This window comes from Drosophila eugracilis, unplaced genomic scaffold (assembly GCF_018153835.1).
Source record: "Drosophila eugracilis isolate 14026-0451.02 unplaced genomic scaffold, ASM1815383v1 contig_2088, whole genome shotgun sequence".
Lineage (NCBI taxonomy): Eukaryota > Metazoa > Arthropoda > Insecta > Diptera > Drosophilidae > Drosophila > Drosophila eugracilis.
Window position 1 is genome coordinate 2,076,334 of NW_024572964.1, and position 24,174 is coordinate 2,100,507.

Sequence of the window (24,174 nt, forward strand, 5' to 3'; positions counted from 1 at the left end):
ATTGATATTGGTAACATTTCAATTTTAAGTTTATAACAATGAAATATTATATTTCATATAACAAAAATGCAATTTTAACAACTCCACTTGCAGTATAATAACAAAAATAAAGATAAACTAGAAACATAAACCAGATAAAGTCGCAAAAGGATGCAATTTCCTTCACCCTTCCCGCACAATCGCTGGTCATCTGCGGCAAGGAACTCATTACAAAGTATGTCCGCCGGCGATCGAATGGATTTGAGCATTCCGCAGTGAGCTGAAAAAGGCAACTTTAACTGCAACTTTGACTGCGGGTTACGCTTAATTAAATGGCCAAGCATCCGACCGAAGGGGCACCCAAGTAAATATCCAGAGTGAAGGAGTGAGCCGAGTTAGTTTCCTTTTGTTTGTTTGGAAAATCGCCCCTCTCCCTAAGCCCGCCCGCCCATTGACAATGCAAGCCGGGGCTAATCAGTTGAGAAAATTTCTGTGAGATGGCTAAAACCAAACAATAGGGGCAAAAACTCGGACCCTTTGGGGGCTGCCTTAATTAGCGCTGCAAACAAAGGAAACTTTTCGAGTCCGAGTCTGAGTCCGAGAAACGTTGGGTCAAAAGTGCCAATACAATGTGTAAATATAAATGAGCAGTGGGCCAAAAGCGTTCTTAATTATTACGCATCATTGGAGATGGGCGGTGGCAAAAAGGGGGCCGACGAGGAAATACCGGAAAATGCCGGCAGAGATACCCCCGGAGTCAGAGACGGTGTCGGTGACTTCCGCAAGGTAAATGACAGACGGCTTAAGTTATTAATATATTTCCGCCGACTTCGTAATTCGACATCAATCAAGCCAACCGACGTTGGCCTTATTTAATGCTTGCCAAATTAATCGCAATTGTATTGAGATTGATTGGGGCCAAATTCGTTGGCCTTCGAAGCGAGGAAAATACGAATTTTTTCCGCTTTTTATGGGCCAATTAAAATGTTTGTTGTTCATGTGCTGACAATGCTTAAAAGAGGAATTAACAGGGAAATGTTTTATTCGCCGGCCCGGAACAGAGAGACAAATGCTGCTGCTGATGTAAAAAGAGGTTAACAAATGTGAAATGAAAATGGAAAAGTTGTTTGAATGGGGATTGTTAAAAAAGTGCATACAAATTGGTCCTTGTACTACCTTTAAATTTGCCTTAAAATCTGCTTAAAAATAATGTATTAAATTCCTTTAATCTAGATCTCTCCTATCTACATAATCTGAAGTAGTTTAGAACTTCAAGGGAAACCTTTTAGGAACCACAAACTGATGATAAAACCCTAACCCTAACCACAATAATTCAATTATGAGCGACCGCATTTGTGTGCCCCTTCCCGCTAGCAACGACAAATTGAATAAGTTGAAGGTCTTCCGGTTTTGGCCTTTTGCCCAGGATTACGAAAGCTTTCCAAAGTCCCAACTCCGAATGCCATGCCAGAAGTGTTGCGAAGCATATCAAGTTATTGTGGTGAGGAAAAGTTTTTAGTGTTTCAGTTGTTTTGGGCCTACAAGTACAGCCCCGGCAATTTAACTAAAAGCGGCCATAACCATTTAAAAGGTGTTCGGTTCTGGAATGGCCATCAGCCAGGCCATCAACATTTATGCGGCTACTTGCTAGCCAGCATAAAACTCACTTATTCCTAGAGCACAAATCCAATTGAAATCGTTTTGGCGCTGAATCCATTTAATAACCAACATAAATACCGTTCAAGACGCTTTACGACTTGAGTGCGCCGCAGGAAACTACTGCCACTATCAAGAATGAAACTCCCCCTCTGGCGCCCAGATGAATATGTTTGAGTACAGATGTGCTCAAGATAATAGCACAGATTTGCATGATTTATGATCGGGAAAGTATTAAATAACATCTTATTAAGCTAAATGATGAAAAAGTGTTGAACGATGTTAAAAAGTAAATATTTTGTATCGGAAAATCTGATAAAGTTATTCCTTCTTTCATAGCATACCTTAAGAAGTCGATAGAAGTGATTTCAAAACCTTAAAGGAGTCTTTAGAGCTTCATAAAGAAATGCACGCATTATTTATATACACAACATAAATTCTAATATGTTGAACACATCTGTCAGTCGCTGGGAAAACACGACTTCGTGTGAATATAACTCTATGCAAATGTGCTTGGGGCGTCAATTCCCGCAGAGACACTTTACGATATTTACACGGAGCAATTGCCGAGGAGAGACCCAAGAATATTTTAAGTATTTTTACTGATTAATCTAAGCTGGCAGTGTGTCGATGTGTCCTTGGCCCAATCGAAGCGCTCAACCGATCTGTTTAGTAGATTTGGCCTCCTGTATGGGCCATAAAGCCCAATAAAATAACCATAAATAGTGGCAACAGTTTTCCTTCGTTTTCTTCCCATTCAACGGCTGCCAAATTGAGTTGAAACGATGGCATATTATTGTGTAATTGCATTTTATTGCCATAAATAAAAGTTTAGAGACGGGTTGGCAGACATTTAAAACGTTTGCATCTTCCATCTCGTCTCAATTAGGAGGCAAACAGTGGCAAGTGCAGTTGAAATATTTAAGCAATTTCCACAAGATTTCTTAATTAAAAAGTTGCTCGGCTCCGTCTTGGATGGCTGCTCCATCCTGCATCCTTCGCGCTTGCCGAGGTGTCAGCAACAATGAAAATATTTTCTACTTACCAGCCAGCCAAAGTGTTTCGGAATTTTCTTCTTACACTTCTCGCTCGGCAATTTGCTTTTGCACATTTTTCTTCATTTACTTTGAAGCGAAATCTACGAAATTTCATTTGCAGTTATGTGCTGCTATTTTCCCCCCAGCCAACACAAAAAGCTGCAGCTTCCACACGGCACACGTTCTGTCCAGTCACTGGCCTAAAATATTTACCGAGCCCTTCACATCGGACGCACAGTCAAACAATTTGGTTCTGGACCTGGGACTTCCCCCGAAAAGAGAAATATGTACACAGTGCTAAGTTATTATTGTTGCCCCTCCGGACGAAGTCGGGATTTCTACTCGGTCTGTTTTCTGCCTTCTTTAATGCCATTTTACTGACTTCAATTTGGCTCTGTGTGCCTAATGCGAAAGATGTCCATTGTCCAATGGAATTCGTTGTACGCTTCACTTCTTCGGCTGAATGTTGTTGAAAACAAATTTTGTATGGCTTGGCTTTTTAGGCCAACTATTGTCAAGAAGTTGGAAAAAGTTCACATAGAATTATACCCTAGAAAATACAAGTAAATGAAACTTCATATTTGTTTAATCACATTCAAAAATGTATAATTTTGCAACTGACCTGCTCAACCTACGAGTATTTGACACATTTCATAACTCCTATTCTCAACTTCGTAAATGTAACTTAAAACACCTTTGACTTTAGGGTATCGAAAACTTGTGCCTTTGCTCTCTGAACTTTACCTTATATTCCGACTCTTTCCGCCCCACTTCTTCATCTTTTGGGACAGGTCAATGCGTTTCGAAAACTCACTTGTTATTACCCATAAAATTTGCCTGCCCTTGGCACGAGAAAGCCATCAAGTGGAACGAAAGAAAGTAAGGTGAGTGGCAGAGATATACTACATTCTATATACAAGAGGGAAAACTTTTGCCCGTCCTTCGACCCTCGGCATATTGTAATTGCATTTTAAATGGCTGCATTGGACGGGCAGAGAGTGTGTGTTGGTTTGGGGATAACCTCAGCACGCACATGTTGCCACATGGCCGCAAAATATGGTAAATTAATTCAATATTAAGCAATCAAATATTGTCGCCACATCATCAAGTGCTGCGGCCTCCAACGTCAATACCCGAATGACTTGTGGTCTTGTGGGGTGTTTGTGTTTGCAGACGCCTTCAATTAGGCCATGGCAAATTGAACAGCAGCTGAGCTGAGGAGCGAAGATATGGATTCAATAAGAGATATTGTCTGGCCCTAAATGGATTGCAATCCATGCTGCCGGGGGGTCACGGGGAATTCGTCTAACAATGCACAGTGGCGCATTTATAACATTCTGCCGCCACGCCCACATATGATTGGCTGCCCATTTTGGCATTTGCCGGGGCTCGCTTCGTCTGCATTTTTATTAATTTTCCGCTTTCCCAGCCAGCTGCCACTGGCTGTGCCGCTTTGTTTTTACTTTTCCCGTTTCCCGTTTGCCCATTTTCCGGTTCCCTTTTCTCCTGTTCGAGTGTTGGATTTTTGCATGTTCGCCGCCTGTATGCGACAAAAGAATTTAATTAAAACGCGTGGCCGGGCATTGTCCTACGGACTTTGCTGCCATGTCCTGGCAAAAGGATTAAGACGCTGCTGGTGTCATTCCAACGGAATAAGATCGTACCTAGATAGAATGGACTTAGGGCTGAGGATACTCTACGTTGGCTTTAGTTTCGAAGATGGTGAGCTACTATCTGTAGGGAAACTTTAATAGGTTAAGAAAATTAACACTGGAACTATAATTTTGTAGTCCTTTAGTAATAAGATGCTTAACCTGGGAATTTTTGAAGTTCCGATTAGTTTAGGTCCACAGAATGCGTTCTTTTACTAAGGCATACTTCTAGGCTCTTTTACTCTGCCTTTTCCCTAAAGACCCCTTTAACTCAAGAAATCCCAACCAACCCCACCGTTGGCTGGCATCTCTAGCAATGTTTAATCTTTGTTCTGCCCATAATTAAGGCCTTTGTTTCGCTTCAGAGCGTTTTTCCGTTGGTGTAAATTCAGTTGATTATTGCCACGACGTTGGGCAAACATAATTTGAAACGTGGCCGTAACTTTGCAACAATTATAATTTGCATAAAACTCTCAGCTCAGGTGTAAAATGTGTGTCTGTCTGCTGCTTAATCCGTGTGTCACTGAGCGAAATTATAAAACTTTTTTAATTACACATACATATAAACACACACGGGTTGGGATTCTGTTTTGGCAGCACTTTCTGTTTTTTTAGGGCCAAGATGAAGTTGAAGCCACATTTGTGTGTGACTCTTGTAACTGTATCTGTCATACGCCATGTTGTACACGCACTCATTTTGACACTTTTCACATACTCCTTGATGTGCATTTAATTGCAGCAAAAATATGAAATCCGTTTCCTTTGTTTTCCTGTCAACGGAATTGCTGAAATGTCGAGCATAATGGAAACAACAGCAGCGGAAACAGATTGGAAAAGTCTAAAAAAAAAAACAAAAAACAAAAAGGGTGTCAAGGGTTTTCAGTACAATACTATGTGGGTGAGTCTAAAGTTGTGCCAGCAGAGGATTCAAAACAAAGGGAAGAAAATTAAGAAAAAGCCCAAGTCATTCTTGGGAAAATAAATATTTATATGAGAAAAAGATGCGTTTCTCAACTTGCATTCTAGTCTCGAGAAAGTCCCATTGTTCTGAGTTGTTTCACGTCTTTTGTCGCTTTTATTTATTGATTGCATAACTATCCACACCATAAACAGACAAATTTAACAAGACATTTGTTTGGATTGCCTTTGCACTGACGTAATTTTCTCCTTTCGGCCATCTGCATTTGGCATTTGTCTTTCTAAATGGTGCAGCTGCAAAGACAAAAGGCGGCATTATATATTTAAATGAATCAAATGAAACGTCATCTGCAGCAAGACTGTGTCTGTGTCTCTTTGTGTTTGCCGATTTAAATGTAATTTATTTGTTGAATATTTCACATGACTCCGACTCCGACGGGTAGTTGACTTTCCTGAGAGACATTTTCAATGGCTTTAATTAAAAAAGAATTTATATTATTGCATTTGTGCAGCATGTTTGTTAAATATGCAGCCTGTTATTGAAGCCAAATGACATGGCACAAATCCGGATCGATTTGCCAGCTGCAACGCTGCAACGGAAGAAGGAAGCTCACTGTTTGTCCGTGTTTTTCGGCACTCTTGTCCGGTTATTGTCCGTGTTTTAGATGGCCCCGGCTTTTATTGCAACGGTCTATGCTCTATGATTATAGCCCTGACCGGACTTTGCCACGGGCTTAGGTCAGTTGAGCGCGTTTTCCATGCTTCGAATCGGAACTAGTGTCATTTCCGCCAAAAAAGTTTAGCATGCTTTTAGGCCGGGCCGCTTAACACAGTGTTGTAGGCGAAGGACATGCTGTGAAATTGGCCAACAGATGCCAGTGTGTTCTGGAAATTTATTTCGACTCGGCCAAACCAGATAAAAACCGTCGAAATTTGTGTTTCCTTCGCCTGCTTCCTGGCATTAATCACTCGGCCTTAGACAATGAAGAATAATGGGTATCGGAAACTTGATCCACTTAGAGAGAAATCAACGATTGGAATGGCTTAAGATAGAATAAAGTTCTAAATCAAAAATATAATTGGAATTTAAGAATTTTATTTATATCTCAAGGAAAATAAATAAAAATGAATGTCTGTTTTAATAGCTTAAATCAAGATAAGTTTAACGTTCTTAAGACTTTTTCTTTCTCTGCATCTACAGGCTGGTTATTTAGTATGTGTTTCATAAGTTTACCTTACCACTCGAAGGATTTGTGACCCTGAACTTGATAAATAACCCAAGAAATGTGTTCCTCCCTCGGAAGTTTCCTGGATTTTATGAATCCGCAACCGAAAAACAATGGGGAATTAGCATACAGAACATCCCTCGCCCATTTCCATGCTGATTTCAGAGCACTCCAGCTGTCGTTGACCCTGAAAGTTGTTTAATAAATGTACTCACACATGCTGATGGCCCATCGTTTGGCTTTTCCTTATTCCTTGCTGGCCATTTGCCTATTTCCTTTATTTGTTTGCTGGATCAGCAGAACGACCAACCAACGACGACCTTGCGCGGAACGAACTTTTTTAATAACGAATAGCAAATAACGATTTTCCCCACATATTTATTTAAGCTGCCGAATTTCGGAAATTTGTCACTATGCTGGCTGTGTGATTTTCGGCCGCGTTGCATTTAATTTATGTGCCGAGTTTATTTATGAGCGACGTCTGCTAATTACGAGTGCTTTTAATGAGCAGCAGTTAAGAGTCGTAACGAGCTTAATTGCGAGCAGCCTTTCATTAATAATTTTGTGTCTGTTCGTCGCTTTCCCGCCTCCTGCTTTTCCTTGTCTCCCACTTTGTGCAAGTTTTTAATGAAGTTTACATTTTGCTTTCGTCGCTCGCTTACCTCGTTGTTAAAAAGTTAAGTTAACTCATGCCACGGTAAGTCAGTTGGCCAACTGGCCAGTGTCCCTCATCCTCTGAGTGCTAAAGTCAAGCATTTTTCCCTTGCCGAAAATATCAATTTCTTGATTGAATGTGGCACATTCTTTATGGGGCACACAATATCTTAGATTGCAAAATTATTTGCAACTAAAACTGGTTTTATTTATTTGATAGGCCAGGAAATTTATTAGTTTTTGTTTGGATTTATTGACCATAAGAAAAATCTCCGTTGAGTCATATTTTCCTTGTGCCGTTGGCCTGGAATTTGATAAAATCTTTCTCCTAGTTTGTTTGAAATGTGTAACCCAATTGGGAATGCAAATTGTGCGATAATTGCTGGAAAAATATATGGGAATAATCCCCAGGCGACTGATAGTTTGGACAGCTGCCAGATGGACTGAATAAATATCTGTATTTTTGTATCTATCTTGCGGATTGCGTAACCTGATATCTGGGTATCCGGTAAATTGAATTAAAGCTGGCCAACTCATTGCGTTATCAACGCTAATTGGCGGCCATTATCCCACTGGATGATGGAATCCTTCGGGCGGGCACCTTTCTGGCCACTGAATATGTGCTCTAATGTCTAGACATGATTTGGCCCAGGGCTGCCGCCCACTTCGGACCTGCCCAAATAAATCTGCGTCGGGTTTCAGTCTCCAAGAGGAGGGTTGTGAGTCTGTGGGCCTGGTTGGGTTAACCAAATAAATGTTCTTCGGGGTCATTGTTCGTATGTGTTTGTGTGTGTGTGCAGAGTGGCCCCCCTTCTACGAGGCAATCTCTGGGCAAACGCATGTAAACACAAACGAAAGACAAAACTTAAACACGTAGAAATCAGCTTAACAAGTCGCTTTTTGTTTGACTTGTGCGTGGGTGTGGCCTTGTCCTGGTTTTCGCAAAATTAATGCCTCGACTTAAACAGATTGAATACGGCCACGGGAGTCAATTGGGATTTGGTCAGAGACAAATGTGATTTTATCAAAATATTTATGGCTTCTACGTTTAATAGTTATCCTAAAAGTTAGGCAATAAACTGAATTTAAATCAGATAGGTCTAAGCTATGGATTAAACTACGTTGCGAGTGGTACTCAATTAGCGGCGGATCTTACCAGAAATGGGATTTGGTGACCCCAATTTGTGACCCAAAGAGATGGCAATGCAACCACTCAACAGGTGCAAGACAACGATCCCCTCCAGATGTCCTAATGACATTGGTTCAGCTGCTGCGCTATTGGCTTTTAAGGTGTTAATGCCATGCAGCAATTTGCCAGATGCCGGACTCATTAGGGGAGCTCTCAATAGATGTCCAATGTGGGTCATCTGCGTGCATGCACCACGAATCCCTAATCACACATAGACACTTCTCATACAGATATCAACCACCCCCCACGCACACTCGAACATTTCCATGCAGTGAAAAAGTTTCTTTTGGCCAAAGTTTTATAGCCCAGCTGTTAACACTTTGATTGCCTGGGAAGTTTTAAAACTGTCGACAGACCAATCTCCCCCGAAAACTTTAACCCGCCCCAAAACGGTGAACCCGCCTCCGATACGTATGCAAATGCTCTGGAGTGCACATGGCAAATGCTGGCCAAAAGTTTACTCAACTGTAACGCCAATTTATTTTGGCTATCAGGAAATCTATACGATGGTGGGTAGGGGAGAAGGCTATGAAAGATAAAATAAATTCCAGTTCCCCAGTGCAGAGAGTTATGAGGATAAGTTACAGGCTGAAAGCGGCAATTAATTTTGTGCTTGTAAAAATATTAAATAAAATATATAATTATTTTGTAAAACAAATAAAATTATGAAGCGTGTCTATAAATATTGTTTAAACGCCTTGTTAGATGGAATTCTATTCTTGACCTTTCCATTCGATGATTACCAAGTTTGAATAGAATGTTGAATAAAAACAACCAAATTTGGCACATTTATTTCATATTTTCAAGCAACTTTCTCCAACGCCCATTTAAAGTCTTCTTATTTTTAAATCCAAGAGCAAGAAGTAAAGTGAAGTCCTTGAACTTTCCACTTGAACGAGGAGGGTCTAACACCTTGATCCGCTTCGCTGCTTAGATAAACAGAGTGTAAGTGCATTTAACAATCGACTGCCCTCAATTACACTCCATGGCCAGAGAGAGAGAGAGAGGAGCAGGGAGAGGTTATAAAGCCTTAAAGTAGCATTCGATATGCGTTGCATTTCATGTGTAAACAGAGCCTGGCAGCTCTGAAAAGTACTGCGAGTACTGTAAGTACTTGTGTAAGCATAAGCACAACAGGGTTGCCAGGTAGCCAGCCAGGTGGAGCGGTGAGGGCAGCCATAAATAAATAAGATTAAGCGGGCCACTCGAGTCCAGTGTCTGTGCGAAATGAGTGAGATGAGGCATCGCGGGGTGGCGGAAAATCCCACCGAACTTGCAACTCCCTCGCACTACAAACAACGTGCCCGGACTTGAGAAACATGAAATAAACATTTGCCACAATGCGAAGGACACCAAAAACATTTCCGCAATGGCATTACATTGCGAAAAATAAATAATGCAAAAAGTTGGTTAAGCAAACAACAAAAAGTTGGTTATTCAAATGTAATATTAAAAAGTGAGAGGTTAAAAAATGAAATGAATTAAAATTAAAAGCCTGATGTGATGGCTTGCAATTTTAGAAATCAGTAATTACGTTAAACATAGATATTATTTTTACAAATAAAAATATTATGACTGATGAATTTAAGAGGGAGAAAAGAGTAAAGAAAAAAGAGCTTAAAATCAAATTAAAAATGTAATAAAGTTGCAAAACAGAATTTTCTACAAAAATAATATTATTTTTGCTGTATTTATTCAGAAAGACGACGTTGCTTTTAAACATCACATTAGGTATTGCTTTAAAGCTCGAAACTAAACTCGTTTTAAATACCATTAAAAAGGTTTCTTAACATCTCAATTGTATCACCTCTTTAAGTCAAGTGTAGAGCCTTCAAAGGCAAACCGAGAAACAGGAGCTGACTGCATTCGGAATCAGCGCTGCATGTTCAAAGTCTGACTTTTCACAGCGTCTTGCGGAGTTCCTTTTCTGCCTCCCAGGGATCGTACACCACCACCACCACCATCGGCAAGTCCTTGTGTCAGTTCTACTCATAATTCAGGAAGTGTGCAGCGCATTTTGTACGGCGTACTTGCATTTCATAACAAGCTGGGCTGCCTGTCTCTGTCTCCAGGACAGCTTAATAAATGTCATAAAAAGTACCCGAGCGCAGAAAGTTCTTCTTTTTTTTTTTTGCTCAAAATCAAGAGCCAACTTTCAAAGTTAACAATTTAATTTCTGAGCAGAGCAGCGTTTTAATGAAATTTCCATTTAATAAGTAACGAAAACAGAGAGTGGCGGAAAATGCAGCCAGGCATTGTTCGCTTTTAATGAGCGCGCAAATAGCCAGCCCGCAAAAGAGCGCTACAAATTTGCACATAACATTAATGCTGGCAAACATTTTGATAATTAATATAAAAATCAGTGGGGCGGCCAGCGCATGCTGTCTGCATTTATTGTTGTTTAATTAATCAGCCATTGAGCACACACAGTGCGGTCGCACGTGGACAATTTGTCATTGATTAATTAAAAATCTGTGGCACCTAAAAGTTGCAACTAAATGGGGAAATGTGCAGAATGTGCATTACCACTCAATGGGAATACTGAATGCAATATATGTTAATGTTTAACAAACTGGTTGTTCATGGATTAAGCCTATTGTTGCGGTTGCAGATATTAATATATGAAATATCACACAAATGCTTCAAATTTTATGAAACCTTTGTAATGTCTGTGAAAGCAGATTGTTTGTTATTTAACCGACAACATTCTTAAATAATTGCAATTTTTTACAATGTGATAATACTCGTCGTTTTGAATATCAAACGATCTCCATTGTTTGCATTTTAAAAGCTTAAACTGTTAACTGGATAAAATTTGCAACTGTTAGGCTCAATCACCGAAAACGCCTTTCATGGGCCTAACATTTAATGTACTTGCCAGAATTTTCCACTTTAATGAGCCTTAAATCATGCCTGTGAATTAACGATTTTGCAGCCCACTTTACGAGAACGTTCTACAAATTTGCATTGTTTTTTACTTGGTATTAAATAATTAGCCGCGAATGAAGCCCGAAAAACAGTTGCAATTAGCGGCACACAAATTGCACTTAATTATATAATAAATTCAATTGACAGCTGCACTTTTTGTCCAGGACATTGTCGCCGGGATTTCATGCATAATTCTGCATTATTTATGGGCTTAGTCTTATCTTTGTTTATGCACTTGTTTGCCATTATGATACAATTATCGCGATATTTAATACTATCGATACTCGCGCCATTTTGTGATACATCACAAAGTTTGCTGCCGACTAATTGGCTTTTGCGGTTTTATCCGATTGCCAGAATGACGTTAATTGTGATTAAATCTCAGCAGCACTCTCCCCTAGCTCCCTTCGCCCCCAGCCATTTACAAAGTGTAATTGAAGATTGTTGCTCGGAAAATGCTTACAAAACCTATTTCATACCCTCTTTCCCCACTCCCTTTACAATCTCTAATTTGCCTCCGGCTGAAGGCACAAAAATGGAAAAGGCAAAATGGCAAACTGAAAATTCAATCAAAAGTGTATACAGTACGGAATTTCATCAGGCATTCCTCTCCATATCAAAGCACAAAAAAAGGGAAGAACAAATATTACAAATAGATTTCAATATCTGGATAAATTTATCAGAAAACAAAATGCACAGCCAGAGCAAAGTTTTTCTTTCTTTAGCCCAAAAGTATCTTTTTTCATCGGATGGAAACTTTTTTCAGGGAAAAAACTTTGTTGTTATGCGCAGATTTCATTTGGATTTGTTTAAAAACGAAACATATTTCCTTGCCGGCCCCGAGATTCAAATATATAGTATAGGTATGGCGGATAAGTGAGGGGCAGATGCAAATTGGGGAACTGGAAAGGCACCGCACAATACCAAACGGCAGGTGAAACCCGCGCCAGACTGTAGACCAACAAACATTTACATAGATACTTCACTTCGTTTGCATATTTTTAGCCAGTTGATTGAGGGGTAATCGCGGGAGTATCAAGTCAATCGAAGAGATAACTCAAAAGTGTCTCTAAAAATTGGCAAAACAAAAATATATTACCTTTTCGGATACCCAATTCTTTTCTCTACCCAATTTATTCTTAGTTCTTGTATTGAAATATAAATTCTGTGACTTAGGTAATCCACAGTTCCAGCAAATCCTTAGTGTAATCTCGCCGAGTCGACAATGTGCCCATTGGAATTTACATGCAAATTTGTTTTGTGCAATTTCCAATGATTTCCCATTCGCTGATAGCTGATGGCCGATAGCACCCCAACGGATGGCCAACGGCGGGAGGATGAGTTGCTGCAGGCTTAAAATCTGTGGTCAACTAACTGTCAGCGCATATTACGCATACGCCCCATGTGCCTAGCCAATGGCTAGGCAGAATGATAAATGACGTCAGCCGGGCTGGGTCAGGGCATATTTTGCGCTGTATTTAGCAGCTAACCAAGCCGTATTAATTAACTTTTATGATGGGCGGCGGTGCGCTCGCAAAGTGGGCCAAAGAAAGTGGGTTAGATGAGTGCTCTACTGTGCGTATGCGTAATATTTCATTATACAGCCGCTATGGCAACCTCCCACTGCTTGCTTCCTTGGGATTTTATCTAGGGCTCTCCTTTGGGGGCCCACAAGATTTATTGCCTGCTTGAGAGATAAAGTCATTATGATGGCATTATGAAAAGGGAAAGGCGACGCCGTGCGGCATTTAGGAGATATGAATCTTTGATGCATGTAATTGCCCCGGAACTCTGTCCATATGTGAGTGTCTGTGTGTGTGTGTGAGTGGCCCGGTTTATCATTGATTTTCCTCAGGCTTTACCATTTATGGTAATTTCGTTCTTCCGTCTTTTTATCGCTTGTCTTGCACTAATTAAAATTTCATTAGCCACACTTCGCCAGGCCATCCATCCATCCATCCATCCATCCATTCAACCGTTCATCCCTGGGCGACCCTTTGAGTTTTGTGATCCCCCACCCGCAGTGCATTAATTATGCATGTCAGAAGTCAGGGCGGCTGAAACGCTCGGCTGACAGCTGTCACCGCAGACAATCAACCGTGTCCCGCCCCAAAGCGCGCATAATCAATAATTTCCGCGGTTGCCAAACACACACGTGTCATTATTATATTACTAGAGTCCTTTTCGTCGCACCTGAAGCTTTTGAGATCGGTTATTAAATGCCCCTGTCCTAGAGTCCTTGTAAGCATTTCACAAGTTCTCGTTTCGCTCATATACAATCTTATTAATTATTCAGTTTCCCCTTCCCAAAAATGCGAAAATCGGTCTGTCCCGATTTGTGCCTCAAAATATCAGTGTTTTCCCCATTACAAAGCCAAAAATTGTCCAAATATGAAATGTCATATGTCACAATAATCGTAATTCGATTGCTAAGATTCCCAAATGATTTGCATTCAAATCTGAGATACTTCAATTTTTTACATTTTTCGCAAATTTTTATGATGGTACCCCTTATAAAAAATGCGAAATTTGGGCAAAAATTAATTTTCTCAAAATCGAAAAACGAGTGATAGGGGTTTTAGGTATTGGTCGTTAGCAGCACAAAACAGTTGTTAATTTAGCTGTAAGTCTTGTTTTGACCAAGATAGAGCTAAGAAGCCGCAAGTAATATTGCAAATTTCTCTCAAAAATTGGTTTTTTGTGTTTTTTAGCCTTTAAATCAGCACTTGCAGCAAGAATCAAAACAATAATGTTAAAAGTAAGTATAGTGGTTTTAAGTTTTGGTAGTCAGCAGCATAAAACAGTCATTGTTTTAGTCGTGCCGCTTGTTTTGACAAAGTTACAGTTAAAAAACGGCAAAAAATCGTATCTCTCTTCTGTCAAAAGGTCGTATACTTGATTCCGAGCCTAAAATATCAGTATTTTGTTCATTACAAAGCCAAAAATGGTCGAAACATGAAATGTTATACCTCGTTGAGTTCGTATTTAAATTCCCCGTCGAACTATGTACCACGCTCAAAAAGTAAATTTTTTGAGATTTTTTGGAGATTTTTACGATGTTCAAAAATGCGATAACCGGTCTGTCCCGATTTGAGCCTCAAAATATTAGTATTTTGTCCATAACAAAGCCAAAAATGGTCGGAATATGGAGTGCCATATGCCGATAGGCTTGTTTTTCAATCTATTTTTAAAATATCCAAGTGCCATTGAAATCTGAAGAAAAAAATATTTTTTCAAATTTTCATAAAAATGATGATGGTACCCCTTACAAAAAAGTGAAATTTGACAAAAAATTTAATTTCCGAAAATCATCGTCATACCCACATAGAAAGTTTGCTTGGGTCGTTAGCTGCACAAAACACTCTTCTTTATAGCTTTGTGTCTTATTTTCACTGAGTTATAAGGATAATGCTGGTAAAAATATCTCAAATTTGGCTAAAAAGTTGTAATCTTGATTCTATGCTCAAAATATCAGTAGAATTCTCACAACAAATCGTCGGAATACGGAGTGTCATACCTCGTTGAGTTCGTATTTTAATTCCCAGTCGAACTGCATACCAGGCTAAAAGGGTAAATTTGTTGGGATTTTTCGGAAAATTGTATGATGGTATCCCGTACAGAACCGTTCAACCCCCCAGTCTGTCCCGATTTGTGTCTCAAAATATCAGTATTTTCCTCATTACGAAGTCAAAAATGGTTAGAATATGGAATGTCATATCTTGTAGAGCTCGTAATTTTATTGCTATGATTCCCAAATGATTTGCATTCAAATCTGAGATACTTTAATTTTTTACATTTTTCGCAAATTTTGATGATGGTACCCCTTATAAAAAATGCGAAATTTTGCCTAAAATGGATTTTCTCAAAATCGAAAAACGAGTGATAGGGGCGGCAAGTAGTGGTCATTAGCAGCACAAAACAGTAGTTATTTTGGCTCTGCGTCCTGTTTTGACCAAGATAGAGCCGAAAAGCCACAAGTAATGTTGCAAATAAGTGTCATTAATAGGTTTTTGGATTTTGTATCCCAAAATATCATTATTTTGTTGATAACACAGCCAATAGTGGACGAAACATGGAATGTTATACCTCGTTGTGTTCGTAACTAAATTCATCGTCGAACTGTGTACTTGGCCTAAAAAGTACATTTTTTGAGATTTTTCGTAAAATTTTATGATGGTACCCCTCTCAAAAATGCTAGTATCAGTATTTCCTTCATAACAAAGCAGGTCAGGATATGGATTGTTATACCTCCGTATACTTATATATGTTCCCGAACTGCAGCTAAGCACACATTGTATTTTGCTTATGCCGCCCTGAACTTTTCCGCCTTTCTGGCATAGTCCATGTTGGCAGCCTTTCAAAACTGCCAAAAGAAATTGCAGACATAGACATGGCGCCTACACAGTGCGCGACAAAAAATTGCCGTCGAAATGGCGGCGCCGATTCGGAAAGGCAGCGGGTCAGCGATGCCAAACGGCATTTCAAGGTGCACCCTTTAAGTGCTCGACATCCGCCGCACTAAGTGGTTTTGCTGATCAAAAAATGTCGATTAAATTTTGTCGACTTCTGCCATTCATTGAGATAGCAAAGTTTGGAATTGAACTGTTGGCAGAAGATTGTGTCATGCATTATGGCCACGAATGAAAACCTAATCCAGATTTGATAGTTATAAATTCAAAACTATTTAATTTGTAATATTTTATGAATTTGATTTGAGTTACTAAGTTGAGAGTTAAGCCAGTAAAGCATTTTCGTTTTTACTTTAACGAAGTTACCGTTTGTGGAAACTTCCTTTTCCTGTGAACCGAATTCAAGCCCCGTCTTTAATCCGGTCGACTCATTTCCCTTTTGGCTTTCCGAATTCTTGCCTTGATTGAATTTCAGTGACTGGCTGCCGGCGGCTGCATCGATAGCGCATATGTTGCCAGTTGCTCGCATCGTGTGGCAAGAAGTTTATTGGAATCGATCGGAGCTCCATCCACGGCTTGGAGCCTCGAAAAAAACGGGGAGCTCAGGCCCGTGCAGTCGCCATTTGCATACCAAGTGGAGTGGGCAACGAAGTGCCAGGGAATTTACCCAGATTTATGTTAATTTATTGAATCTAATTTGATTTTCTCTCACTGTATCGATATGTTCAGTGTCTGTCCGGGAGTAAATCTCGACTGCGAATAAATTCAATCAAGTTTGGTGCATAAATTACACCTTTTTGGCGCCACGCAAAAAGGTGCGTGTCCTTAAGTTACGATAGGGCAAGGCCATTGAAATAACAACAATGCGGCGGCCATTTGTTGCTTTACGCTTTATGTTTATAATGGCAAAAGTTTTGAGGGTTGCCTTTTTATGTCTGTGATATTTGAAGAGGCCCGAGGTCAGGTCATTAAAATGGCAGAAAGGTTGCCCACCCGACTTTCCTGCTTTGTATTCATTAAGTAATTGAGGGAAAGGTGGAGTGCGGGCACAAAGCATCTGGGGTTCTTCTTCTGTGGCATAAATTATTTATATACTAATTTAATTATTATTTAATTTGTCATGATGAGTTGCGCTGGTTAATTTTATAATGATTCCTGTATACGGTATCCTTGCAGTTGCCTGAGTTCCATTTGCTGGATAAAGTAGACCATGCCAGCGGAAATTACTAGATTTAAAAGGAGCCTGAAGTGTCCTGTTATGGTTTTTAAGTTAATATAGCTGCTTCTGTTTATTCTTAACTTATTGGCCAAAAAGCAAATCGAAACAGGTTGACGGTCGCAAATTGAGATTCCTGAAAGGCACTTTGAATACAAATATATTAAATTATTTTGAATAAATTTTAATATAAGTGTACCAACCATTACATCCAGGATATCCAACTGCTTAAAGGTAAGACGCTTCCAGCCATTTCCAGCCAGAATTTCCTTCAGTTCGCAACTTTCATCTGCTTTGAAATTCCAGCTTTTTGCCATCAAGTTGAAATACTTCTCCTGATGTACATTAGCTGCAGCGAGTAGCAGCATCCACAAAGCCAAATGCCAGGATAAGATGAGTACAGATTTCATGATAGGATTTCCAAGATTTTGTATGCTCTCTTGTCCATTCCAAAAGGCTTCATCTTCCAGATCCTCTTGGCTCTTTTGCTTCTGCACAAGCTCAATGGCATTAAATCGGAAATATTGAAGGAGTTCTGCTATTCGAAAATACATGATGTATAGGAAGCATACATAAGACATTCTGAAGTAATGCCCAGCGAAGATGTTCATGTGCTTGTGAACCGAAAACAGATAACGAAGATTGAACTGAAACAGTTTTAAATTCCTTTGTAAACTTAACTCCCTTAAGGTTTCAAGCCATCCTGCATTTATCAGATGATAAAGAATGTGCAGCGCCCATATAAGAACAAACATCAATCGGGGTAGTCCCATTAGGTAGTTGGTAACTTGAAATATTTCAGCAAGGGTGATGGTTTTGGGTTCGCCACTCATTTTAGGCCAGTTGAAATATAAAATTGTCGCTCCAAACACATTCAGTAAGAGAAGCAAGAGTATTCCGTAGATGAGAACCAACCAGGAACATTCCAGGATTAAATGTTTTCCCAGCAGAGCTTTCAACTGCTTATATGCCGATTGTCCTTCATTTACCACTTTCCACAGATAATTCTTTTTGGCCAAAGACCAAATTAGAGTCAGGAAGATATAGATGCTAGTTAGCTTCTCGCTCCATAGTTTGATTTCACTCCTTAGAGGTCTCTTCTCAATATTCAAGGAGTTAACCAGTTGACTTTCCCTTTCCCAATGATAACTCACAAACTGATGGATGACCAATATCAACGTGATAAAAATAGCAGGTAGAAATCGGCACAAGTTTGCTTTTTGCTGATATATCCTTTGAGAGTTACTGAACCTCAACTGAAGAAGCCCAAAAAAGTGCAAAGGAAATCGCAAAACTTTGACTATGTTAAAGATGAAACGAAGTCTCGCCATTTCAGAAAAGAACTAAAAGTTCTCAGGAATGGTATTCATACTATGATCACTCTCCGCAGCCATTAAGTAATTGATAATTAAGTTAATGTGGCTCATTTCGGTGTTTATTATTCACTGGAACTCATCGTAGAAGTAAAAGCGATAGACTTGACTAATTGTTTGGGTCACATTGCCATTGAAATCGTCCTGGGACTCATACTCGTAGTCAGGAAAAGTTAGGTTTTTGTGGAAATAAAGGCGAATAACAAGCATCAATAGAAGTTCACGGATGTGGGTTCTCAGGCAGCTTCTCAGCATAGTTAATGAAATTCTCATTTTGACACATTTGAAGCCAAAAGTTGTTAGATGAAAAGGCATTTTGGTTAACTGCAAAACTGGGTAGTTGTTGGAGAACTGAAAGTGGATTAAAATTACTTCGAATTGGTTAAGCCAAGAACTCACCATCAAAGTAACTACATCCTGTTTGTACTTCACTTTTTCACGCTTTCTCATAAAGGTTACTCCAAAGGCTTGTGGTAAAGTTCTATGTTGCAAGAGCCGCCAGGACTTCAAAACGAAGTTGTTGGGATCATCTCTTAGTTTTAGGTAATTCCTCTGAAATTTTCTATGCTGCTCTTGTAGATTAGAGGCAATTATCAAAATGAGGGTCAACATGAGTAAGTGTAGAGCCAAGGAAATCATTTGAGCAGTCAGTTGTGGCCCAGAACTATGAAGAATCATTAGCATTTTAACCCCCGGCTGGATCATGAAACTTATAATGTGAAGGGCGAAATATCTGGAGACGCTTTGATGAACGCGCCAAATAACCGTTTGCAGCCGTAGCACTCCCTTTAATATAAACAATCTGTCACTTCTCATGTCTTGGCAGAGAAACACATTCAGAGATCTGTAGATACAGCTCAGCCAAATCAGATAGTTACCATAGAACAACAGCTCAAAGTGGTAGATAAATCCCACGCCGAAAATAAAAATACTCTGATAGATAGAATAAATTCTCACTTTCCATAGAAGCAGCAAAATAATCATTGTTAAGAGAAGTAAGGTGTAGATACATTCTCTGTGGATCTTCACGCACAGTCGACTGCCAAGAATCCTTTGCATTGATTTGTGGACACCAGCACATTCATTCAGAAGCTTCGCCAGATGTCTTCTCAGTATCAAAAAGTATACATACAGAGGAACATAAAGCAGGAACACAAACTGATCGTGGATCCATCGATAACTGCAGCAGAGATAGAGCCAGCTGGTAAACAAGTTAACCAAAGCCATTATTTGCACGTAAAGTTGCTCGTCGCATATAAATTTCCTCAGCTGCTCGGAATAACCCACGTTATAGAAACCCAAATATAGGCCGATCCTTCCGGTCTGATACCACACACAAATCAAGTGACACAGGCAAAAGCCCCTGGCCGTTGCGTGTCTCTCCATTCCCGGTAATGGACTAAGTAACTCAACTATCTGAAAGTTATATCGGTAACAGCAATAAACTGTGCATTACATTTATAAATTGAAGCCCTCTGAAAGGTCGTTTATATCATTTGATGACAGGGTATATCGTCATAAGATGTTATCGTTAAAGTAATTAATATAATTAGGCAAGACAAAGTGCTTTGAGTATGTTTAGTCCTGTGTGGCTTTCTTTTCTTGTTTTCCGATTACATTTAATACACTTTACCTTTGTGCTGATGAAACTTCCCGGTATTCTTTTTGACAGTCATTACTTTTAAATATATTTATATAAAGTTTTGTTCATAAATATGAAGAGCATCAGCCGCTATCAATTATATTCCATTGTTAACATACCTCTCAGTGCCCTTTCCCCCGGAGAGAATTACTTGCAAAAAAACGTATATAACGACAATCATATTTTATGCTCTGTTTATTTGTGGAGTTGCACTCTGGACCGCTTTAACAGTTGACACTCGGATGTGGAAGTGGATGTGGCCATGGATATGGCTATGGAATGGGTGGAGCACTTAAAATGGCATAAAGCCATAAGGGGTCACCTCTCCCCATCCTCTTTCCCGATCCCGTTGCACCTCTATCTCTGTCTGGCCATCGCTATCGCACCGGAGCTCATTCTGCCCCGGTTGGTGGCATCTTGGTCGAAGTTTTTCCTGACTTTTTCATCGCCCGGCAAATGGTTTTACACGCATGTAACTTCCCCCAGCTCGCATATATGTATGTATGCTCGTATATGAATGCAATGGGGATCTCCATTCTACGGTACAGCACAGCATGTGTGGCCGCATATAACAATGGCAAAAAGTGCATGTTTTTATTACAAATTGCAATTGTGAAAAATTTTATACATGGCCGCATCGTTGTCCTCTCGTCGCCGCATCGTGTCACATTCCGGGACCTTCGTCCTGTAACCGGCGTGCTACGGAAAAAAGGAGCGGCCAAACAGCAGGAACCTAGGGGTGCACTTGGAGAAATAAGAACAAGGTTATATTGCTTTAAAATGAGTTTACCAAGCTATCAATCTAGATTTGCCACTATTAAGCCAAGTAAGATGGAACCAACATGGAGATGGGTGATCCGATATTATTTAGTTTAGTTCTTTGAGTGCATAAAAGGTTTCGAGCCTGGGTGTTGGTAGCTGTTCCTGTGATAGTGTCGCCAAAAATAAACTGCCACATAAAACTCCTACCGCACATCCTGTCTGTGTCCTTGCCACTTGCCGTTCGGGCTCCGTTCTTTTTGCTCGCTGCGTGCGGCATGCATAAAGCAAATGAATTTATTTTTCGACTGCCATTTTTTCAATTTAAATGCTTTTTGCCGTTGGCTAGTTGGAGAGTCTTCTCTTCTTTTCTTTTTTTTTTTTTACTTTAACTTTTTATTGGGATTTTTTTTTTTGATTCGACGCTTTATCCGAACATTTTTTTCGTCGATTTCGCTGAGCTATAAATTTTTGCATATTTTCATTAGTTGTCAGAGATGCTTTTGATGATTTATGCATGTTTTTGATGCTCTTTCGTTCGCCCTTTCTGCATTTTTAGAGAGCCCCCAGCCGGGCCGGCGATAAAAAATAAAACAAACAAACTTATTAAAAATGTAGTTTGGTAAGGCAAAGTTTTTAAGCTAATGAAAATTGCTGCAGTTGCCGGAATGTTGAATGTTGAATGTGGACAGCTGCGCACTGAACAATCCTGTGGATTTATAATGGCAGACTGAAGTGGAGCAACTTTGATGGTAAAAATTGTGGCAGACTTTTGTCCAATTAAGCCATGGAGAGGCTTAGAAAATTAGATGAGCTAAAAAGTCTATGGGAAACTATCTGCGTAAACATACAAGTTTTAGATCAGCTGACATGATAAAGCAGTTAAGAGATGTGGAAAATGACTCATCATTAACTTAACTAGATAATTACAGAGCGTGAGCATTTCTAGCTCAAACTCTTTAAAAGTTAACTTAGCCAGTTTTCCAGTTTAAGCTAAAATTTCCTCTTGAAACGCCGAATAATAACGCAGCCTTTTCCCCATTGACGTCTTATTTAACTGCCGTCGTAAATTCGCACATAATGAAGTGGTCGACGGATATCTGGCATCTCCTTCGGTTAGGTGTGATGTGGCTCAGACGGCAGCTGCTAACGCTGATTGTGATGTTTCCAACGCCTACATTCCTGCAGCATTTCCTCCGCCGACTGACGTCTCTAATGATTGTTTGACAAACATGCCCGGCTAACTGTCTGCCTTTCTTCCTGCCTTCCTTCCGACCTTCCTTCCTTCCAGTCAGCTCAGCTCGACGAACCCAACAGCCTAGTGTCCCAACATCGGCTGGTCGGTCGGTCGAAGCTCTTTATTGAATTCCAACGTGGCGCCCGGACTGGTCCTGGGTGTTTAGTCCTTGGTCCTTGCCATCCTTGGGTATCCGTGCCTGGGCCGACATGTACAGGATTTTAAAAATGCCACATAAAAGCGCTGAACGCTACGACACGAATTCAAAATTGAAATGACAAAGTAAACGGCGAGCGTTGGAAGTTGAGCATGAAGGATACACCTGAAGAAAAGTTGTTGTCATAAAGGGAATTTATGGTTTAACATTATAAAGCAGTTAGCATTTGAGTTGAGACTTACCTAAAATTTCTTTCTGTGCACTGCTAACAACAGCGTAGAAAAGTCGCCTAAGGAAGGAGCCGCTTGAGTTTGACAGTTTTGGGTTATGCTGCGATGAACATGGCCGATATGCTGCCATGCAAATCTCCTTCGCAAGTGGCAAGTGGCAAGCGGAGAGTGGAAAGTGGGTAGTGAGTAAGCAGCGATTGAGACCTGAACAAATTAATCGCCATTCGGTGCTGAGCTGAAAGTCAGGTCTGACCGAGTTTACACACACTCTCCCTTTTTTTCGTTTTTCTGTCGCTTTTTTTTCCTGCCAAGGTGGACTTCTGCGGCGAATTCCCAGTTTGCAAATAAATTAGTTTGCTACGTGAGCGACGCAAATCTGAAGTGGGTCTGACAGCGGTTCGGGTAAATTTTAAAATATTTAAGCGTGTGCAACTTATCGATTTGAGGACTGACTACAGAGTCCGCTAATTGAAGTGGTTTCAGTCTGCGGCGATGTCATCAATTATCCGCAGCTCGAGAATGCTTTTTCCTGCTAAAAGCATTTGCCCAGGGAGCCAAGTACAAAACAGAGATGCACCGCGAAAGTTCTGGGAAATAAGTTAATAAAGTTAAGGTCATCTTGTTTTTTTATATGAAGTATACAAATTTTATAAAAAATCCACTTTCTTTAGCGTTGCTTCAAGTTTCATTCGATTTCCTTGTTATTTAAGCACTACTCCATCAAAAAGTATCTCAATTACTTTAAAATTTGTTAAAATAAATGTTTTTAATTGCAAACTATTCAGTCCTGCGAAACTTTTGCTATATTTTACCACTGTGTAACACAATCCTCACATTAGAGCTAAGTACTCACCAAATTGTTATGGCCCCCTATCGCATTTTTGCTCCTTTGACTGCACAGGACTACTCGTCCTGTTGCCGTCGATGTCGTTAGACCAATTAGTTGGAAACATGCCCCTGTCAGCGCGGTTGCACAAACTGCTCTGCGTGTGCCACATTGTCAGCTACTTCGATTACCAGAAGAAAGTCTGCCACTTGCTATGTCTGTACAGCCTTCAGTACGATGAGGGCACCCAGAAGTTCGACTTCGTACATCGGTTCTCTAAATACTTTTGCCATTTATGGAACACCTCTTACTTCATGAACTACATTTTCCTGCTAATGCTCATCGCCTGCCTTGTTCCCATTGTGCTCATTTCAAATGGATTTCAGAAAAGGTTCTTAAATTTGAAACCTATTCAGAGGACTAGGATCCTCTGAGCCTAACTATCGACAACTTAACATTGAATGCCTATGTTTTGAGCCGTTCACTAGGAGAATAAAACCAACAGAGGCCTGGACACTTGCCAAACTCTCGAGAAATAATTATGCAAAGCACGTCTGCTGTGTGGGTTGCACAACCGAAATAAAAAAGGCTGAAAGCAAAACCAATAAATCAAAGGAAAAAGGATGCTAACCCATTCATTACACAGCAAACACTCAGCGGGCCTCAGCCACTTTTGTCCCACTCTGTGAAAACATGCAAAATGTCAAACTGGAAATCTATTAAATCACTAGAGGGGTTAGAGTTGTTCGAACCTTAATTAGCCCATAGCTGTGCAACGTGGCGTATGATTAACACGCGAGTAATGAACGTCACTGATACACGGTTAGAAAATATAACCTAAAGTTTGTTTGTACTTCGAGTATTGGTTAGTTTTAAGGAATCTTAAATAATATTAACTAACTTTTGGAATACCAAAAACTGAAGTTTTCGATTTAAGAAATGTTGAAATGCCGTCATTTTTCCCATGTGTACCTATGGCTGTTCCTCTACGGCCTCTAATATCGTTCAGCTGTGAATGATTGAATTAAAATCCATTCGTCGGACCTGGCATAATCAATGGAATTATGGCCCGGCCACGCCCACTTC

The 24,174-nt window shown here is 40.0% G+C and overlaps 2 protein-coding genes across 2 annotated transcripts; both read right to left on the reverse strand.

Annotated features, from left to right (window-relative positions):
• Positions 1 to 16,791: 16,791 nt before the first annotated feature.
• LOC108113598 lies at positions 16,792 to 18,195 on the reverse strand. The gene is made up of 2 exons (XM_017224255.1): positions 17,068 to 18,195; positions 16,792 to 17,010 (listed from the first exon to the last, which is right to left on the reverse strand). Exons 1-2 carry the CDS (start codon positions 18,193 to 18,195, stop codon positions 16,792 to 16,794), a joined length of 1,347 nt encoding a protein of 448 aa, XP_017079744.1.
• A 111-nt stretch (positions 18,196 to 18,306) lies between these two features.
• On the reverse strand, positions 18,307 to 19,623 carry LOC108113661. Its single transcript, XM_017224338.1, has 2 exons — positions 18,637 to 19,623; positions 18,307 to 18,588 (listed from the first exon to the last, which is right to left on the reverse strand). Exons 1-2 carry the CDS (start codon positions 19,621 to 19,623, stop codon positions 18,307 to 18,309), a joined length of 1,269 nt encoding a protein of 422 aa, XP_017079827.1.
• Between the last annotated feature and the right edge of the window lie 4,551 nt (positions 19,624 to 24,174).

Excerpts from the sequence above, each read along its gene's own strand:
- LOC108113598 (XM_017224255.1), bottom strand. The coding sequence starts at position 18,195 with ATGGCGAGACTTCGTTTCATCTTTAACATAGTCAAAGTTTTGCGATTT. Across the intron at positions 17,011-17,067 it reads TGGATATCCTGGATGTAATG|TGCCTTTCAGGAATCTCAAT; the intron begins GTTGGTACACTT and ends TTGTATTCAAAG.
- LOC108113661 (XM_017224338.1), bottom strand. The coding sequence starts at position 19,623 with ATGGAGAGACACGCAACGGCCAGGGGCTTTTGCCTGTGTCACTTGATT. Across the intron at positions 18,589-18,636 it reads AGGATGTAGTTACTTTGATG|TTCTCCAACAACTACCCAGT; the intron begins GTGAGTTCTTGG and ends ATCCACTTTCAG.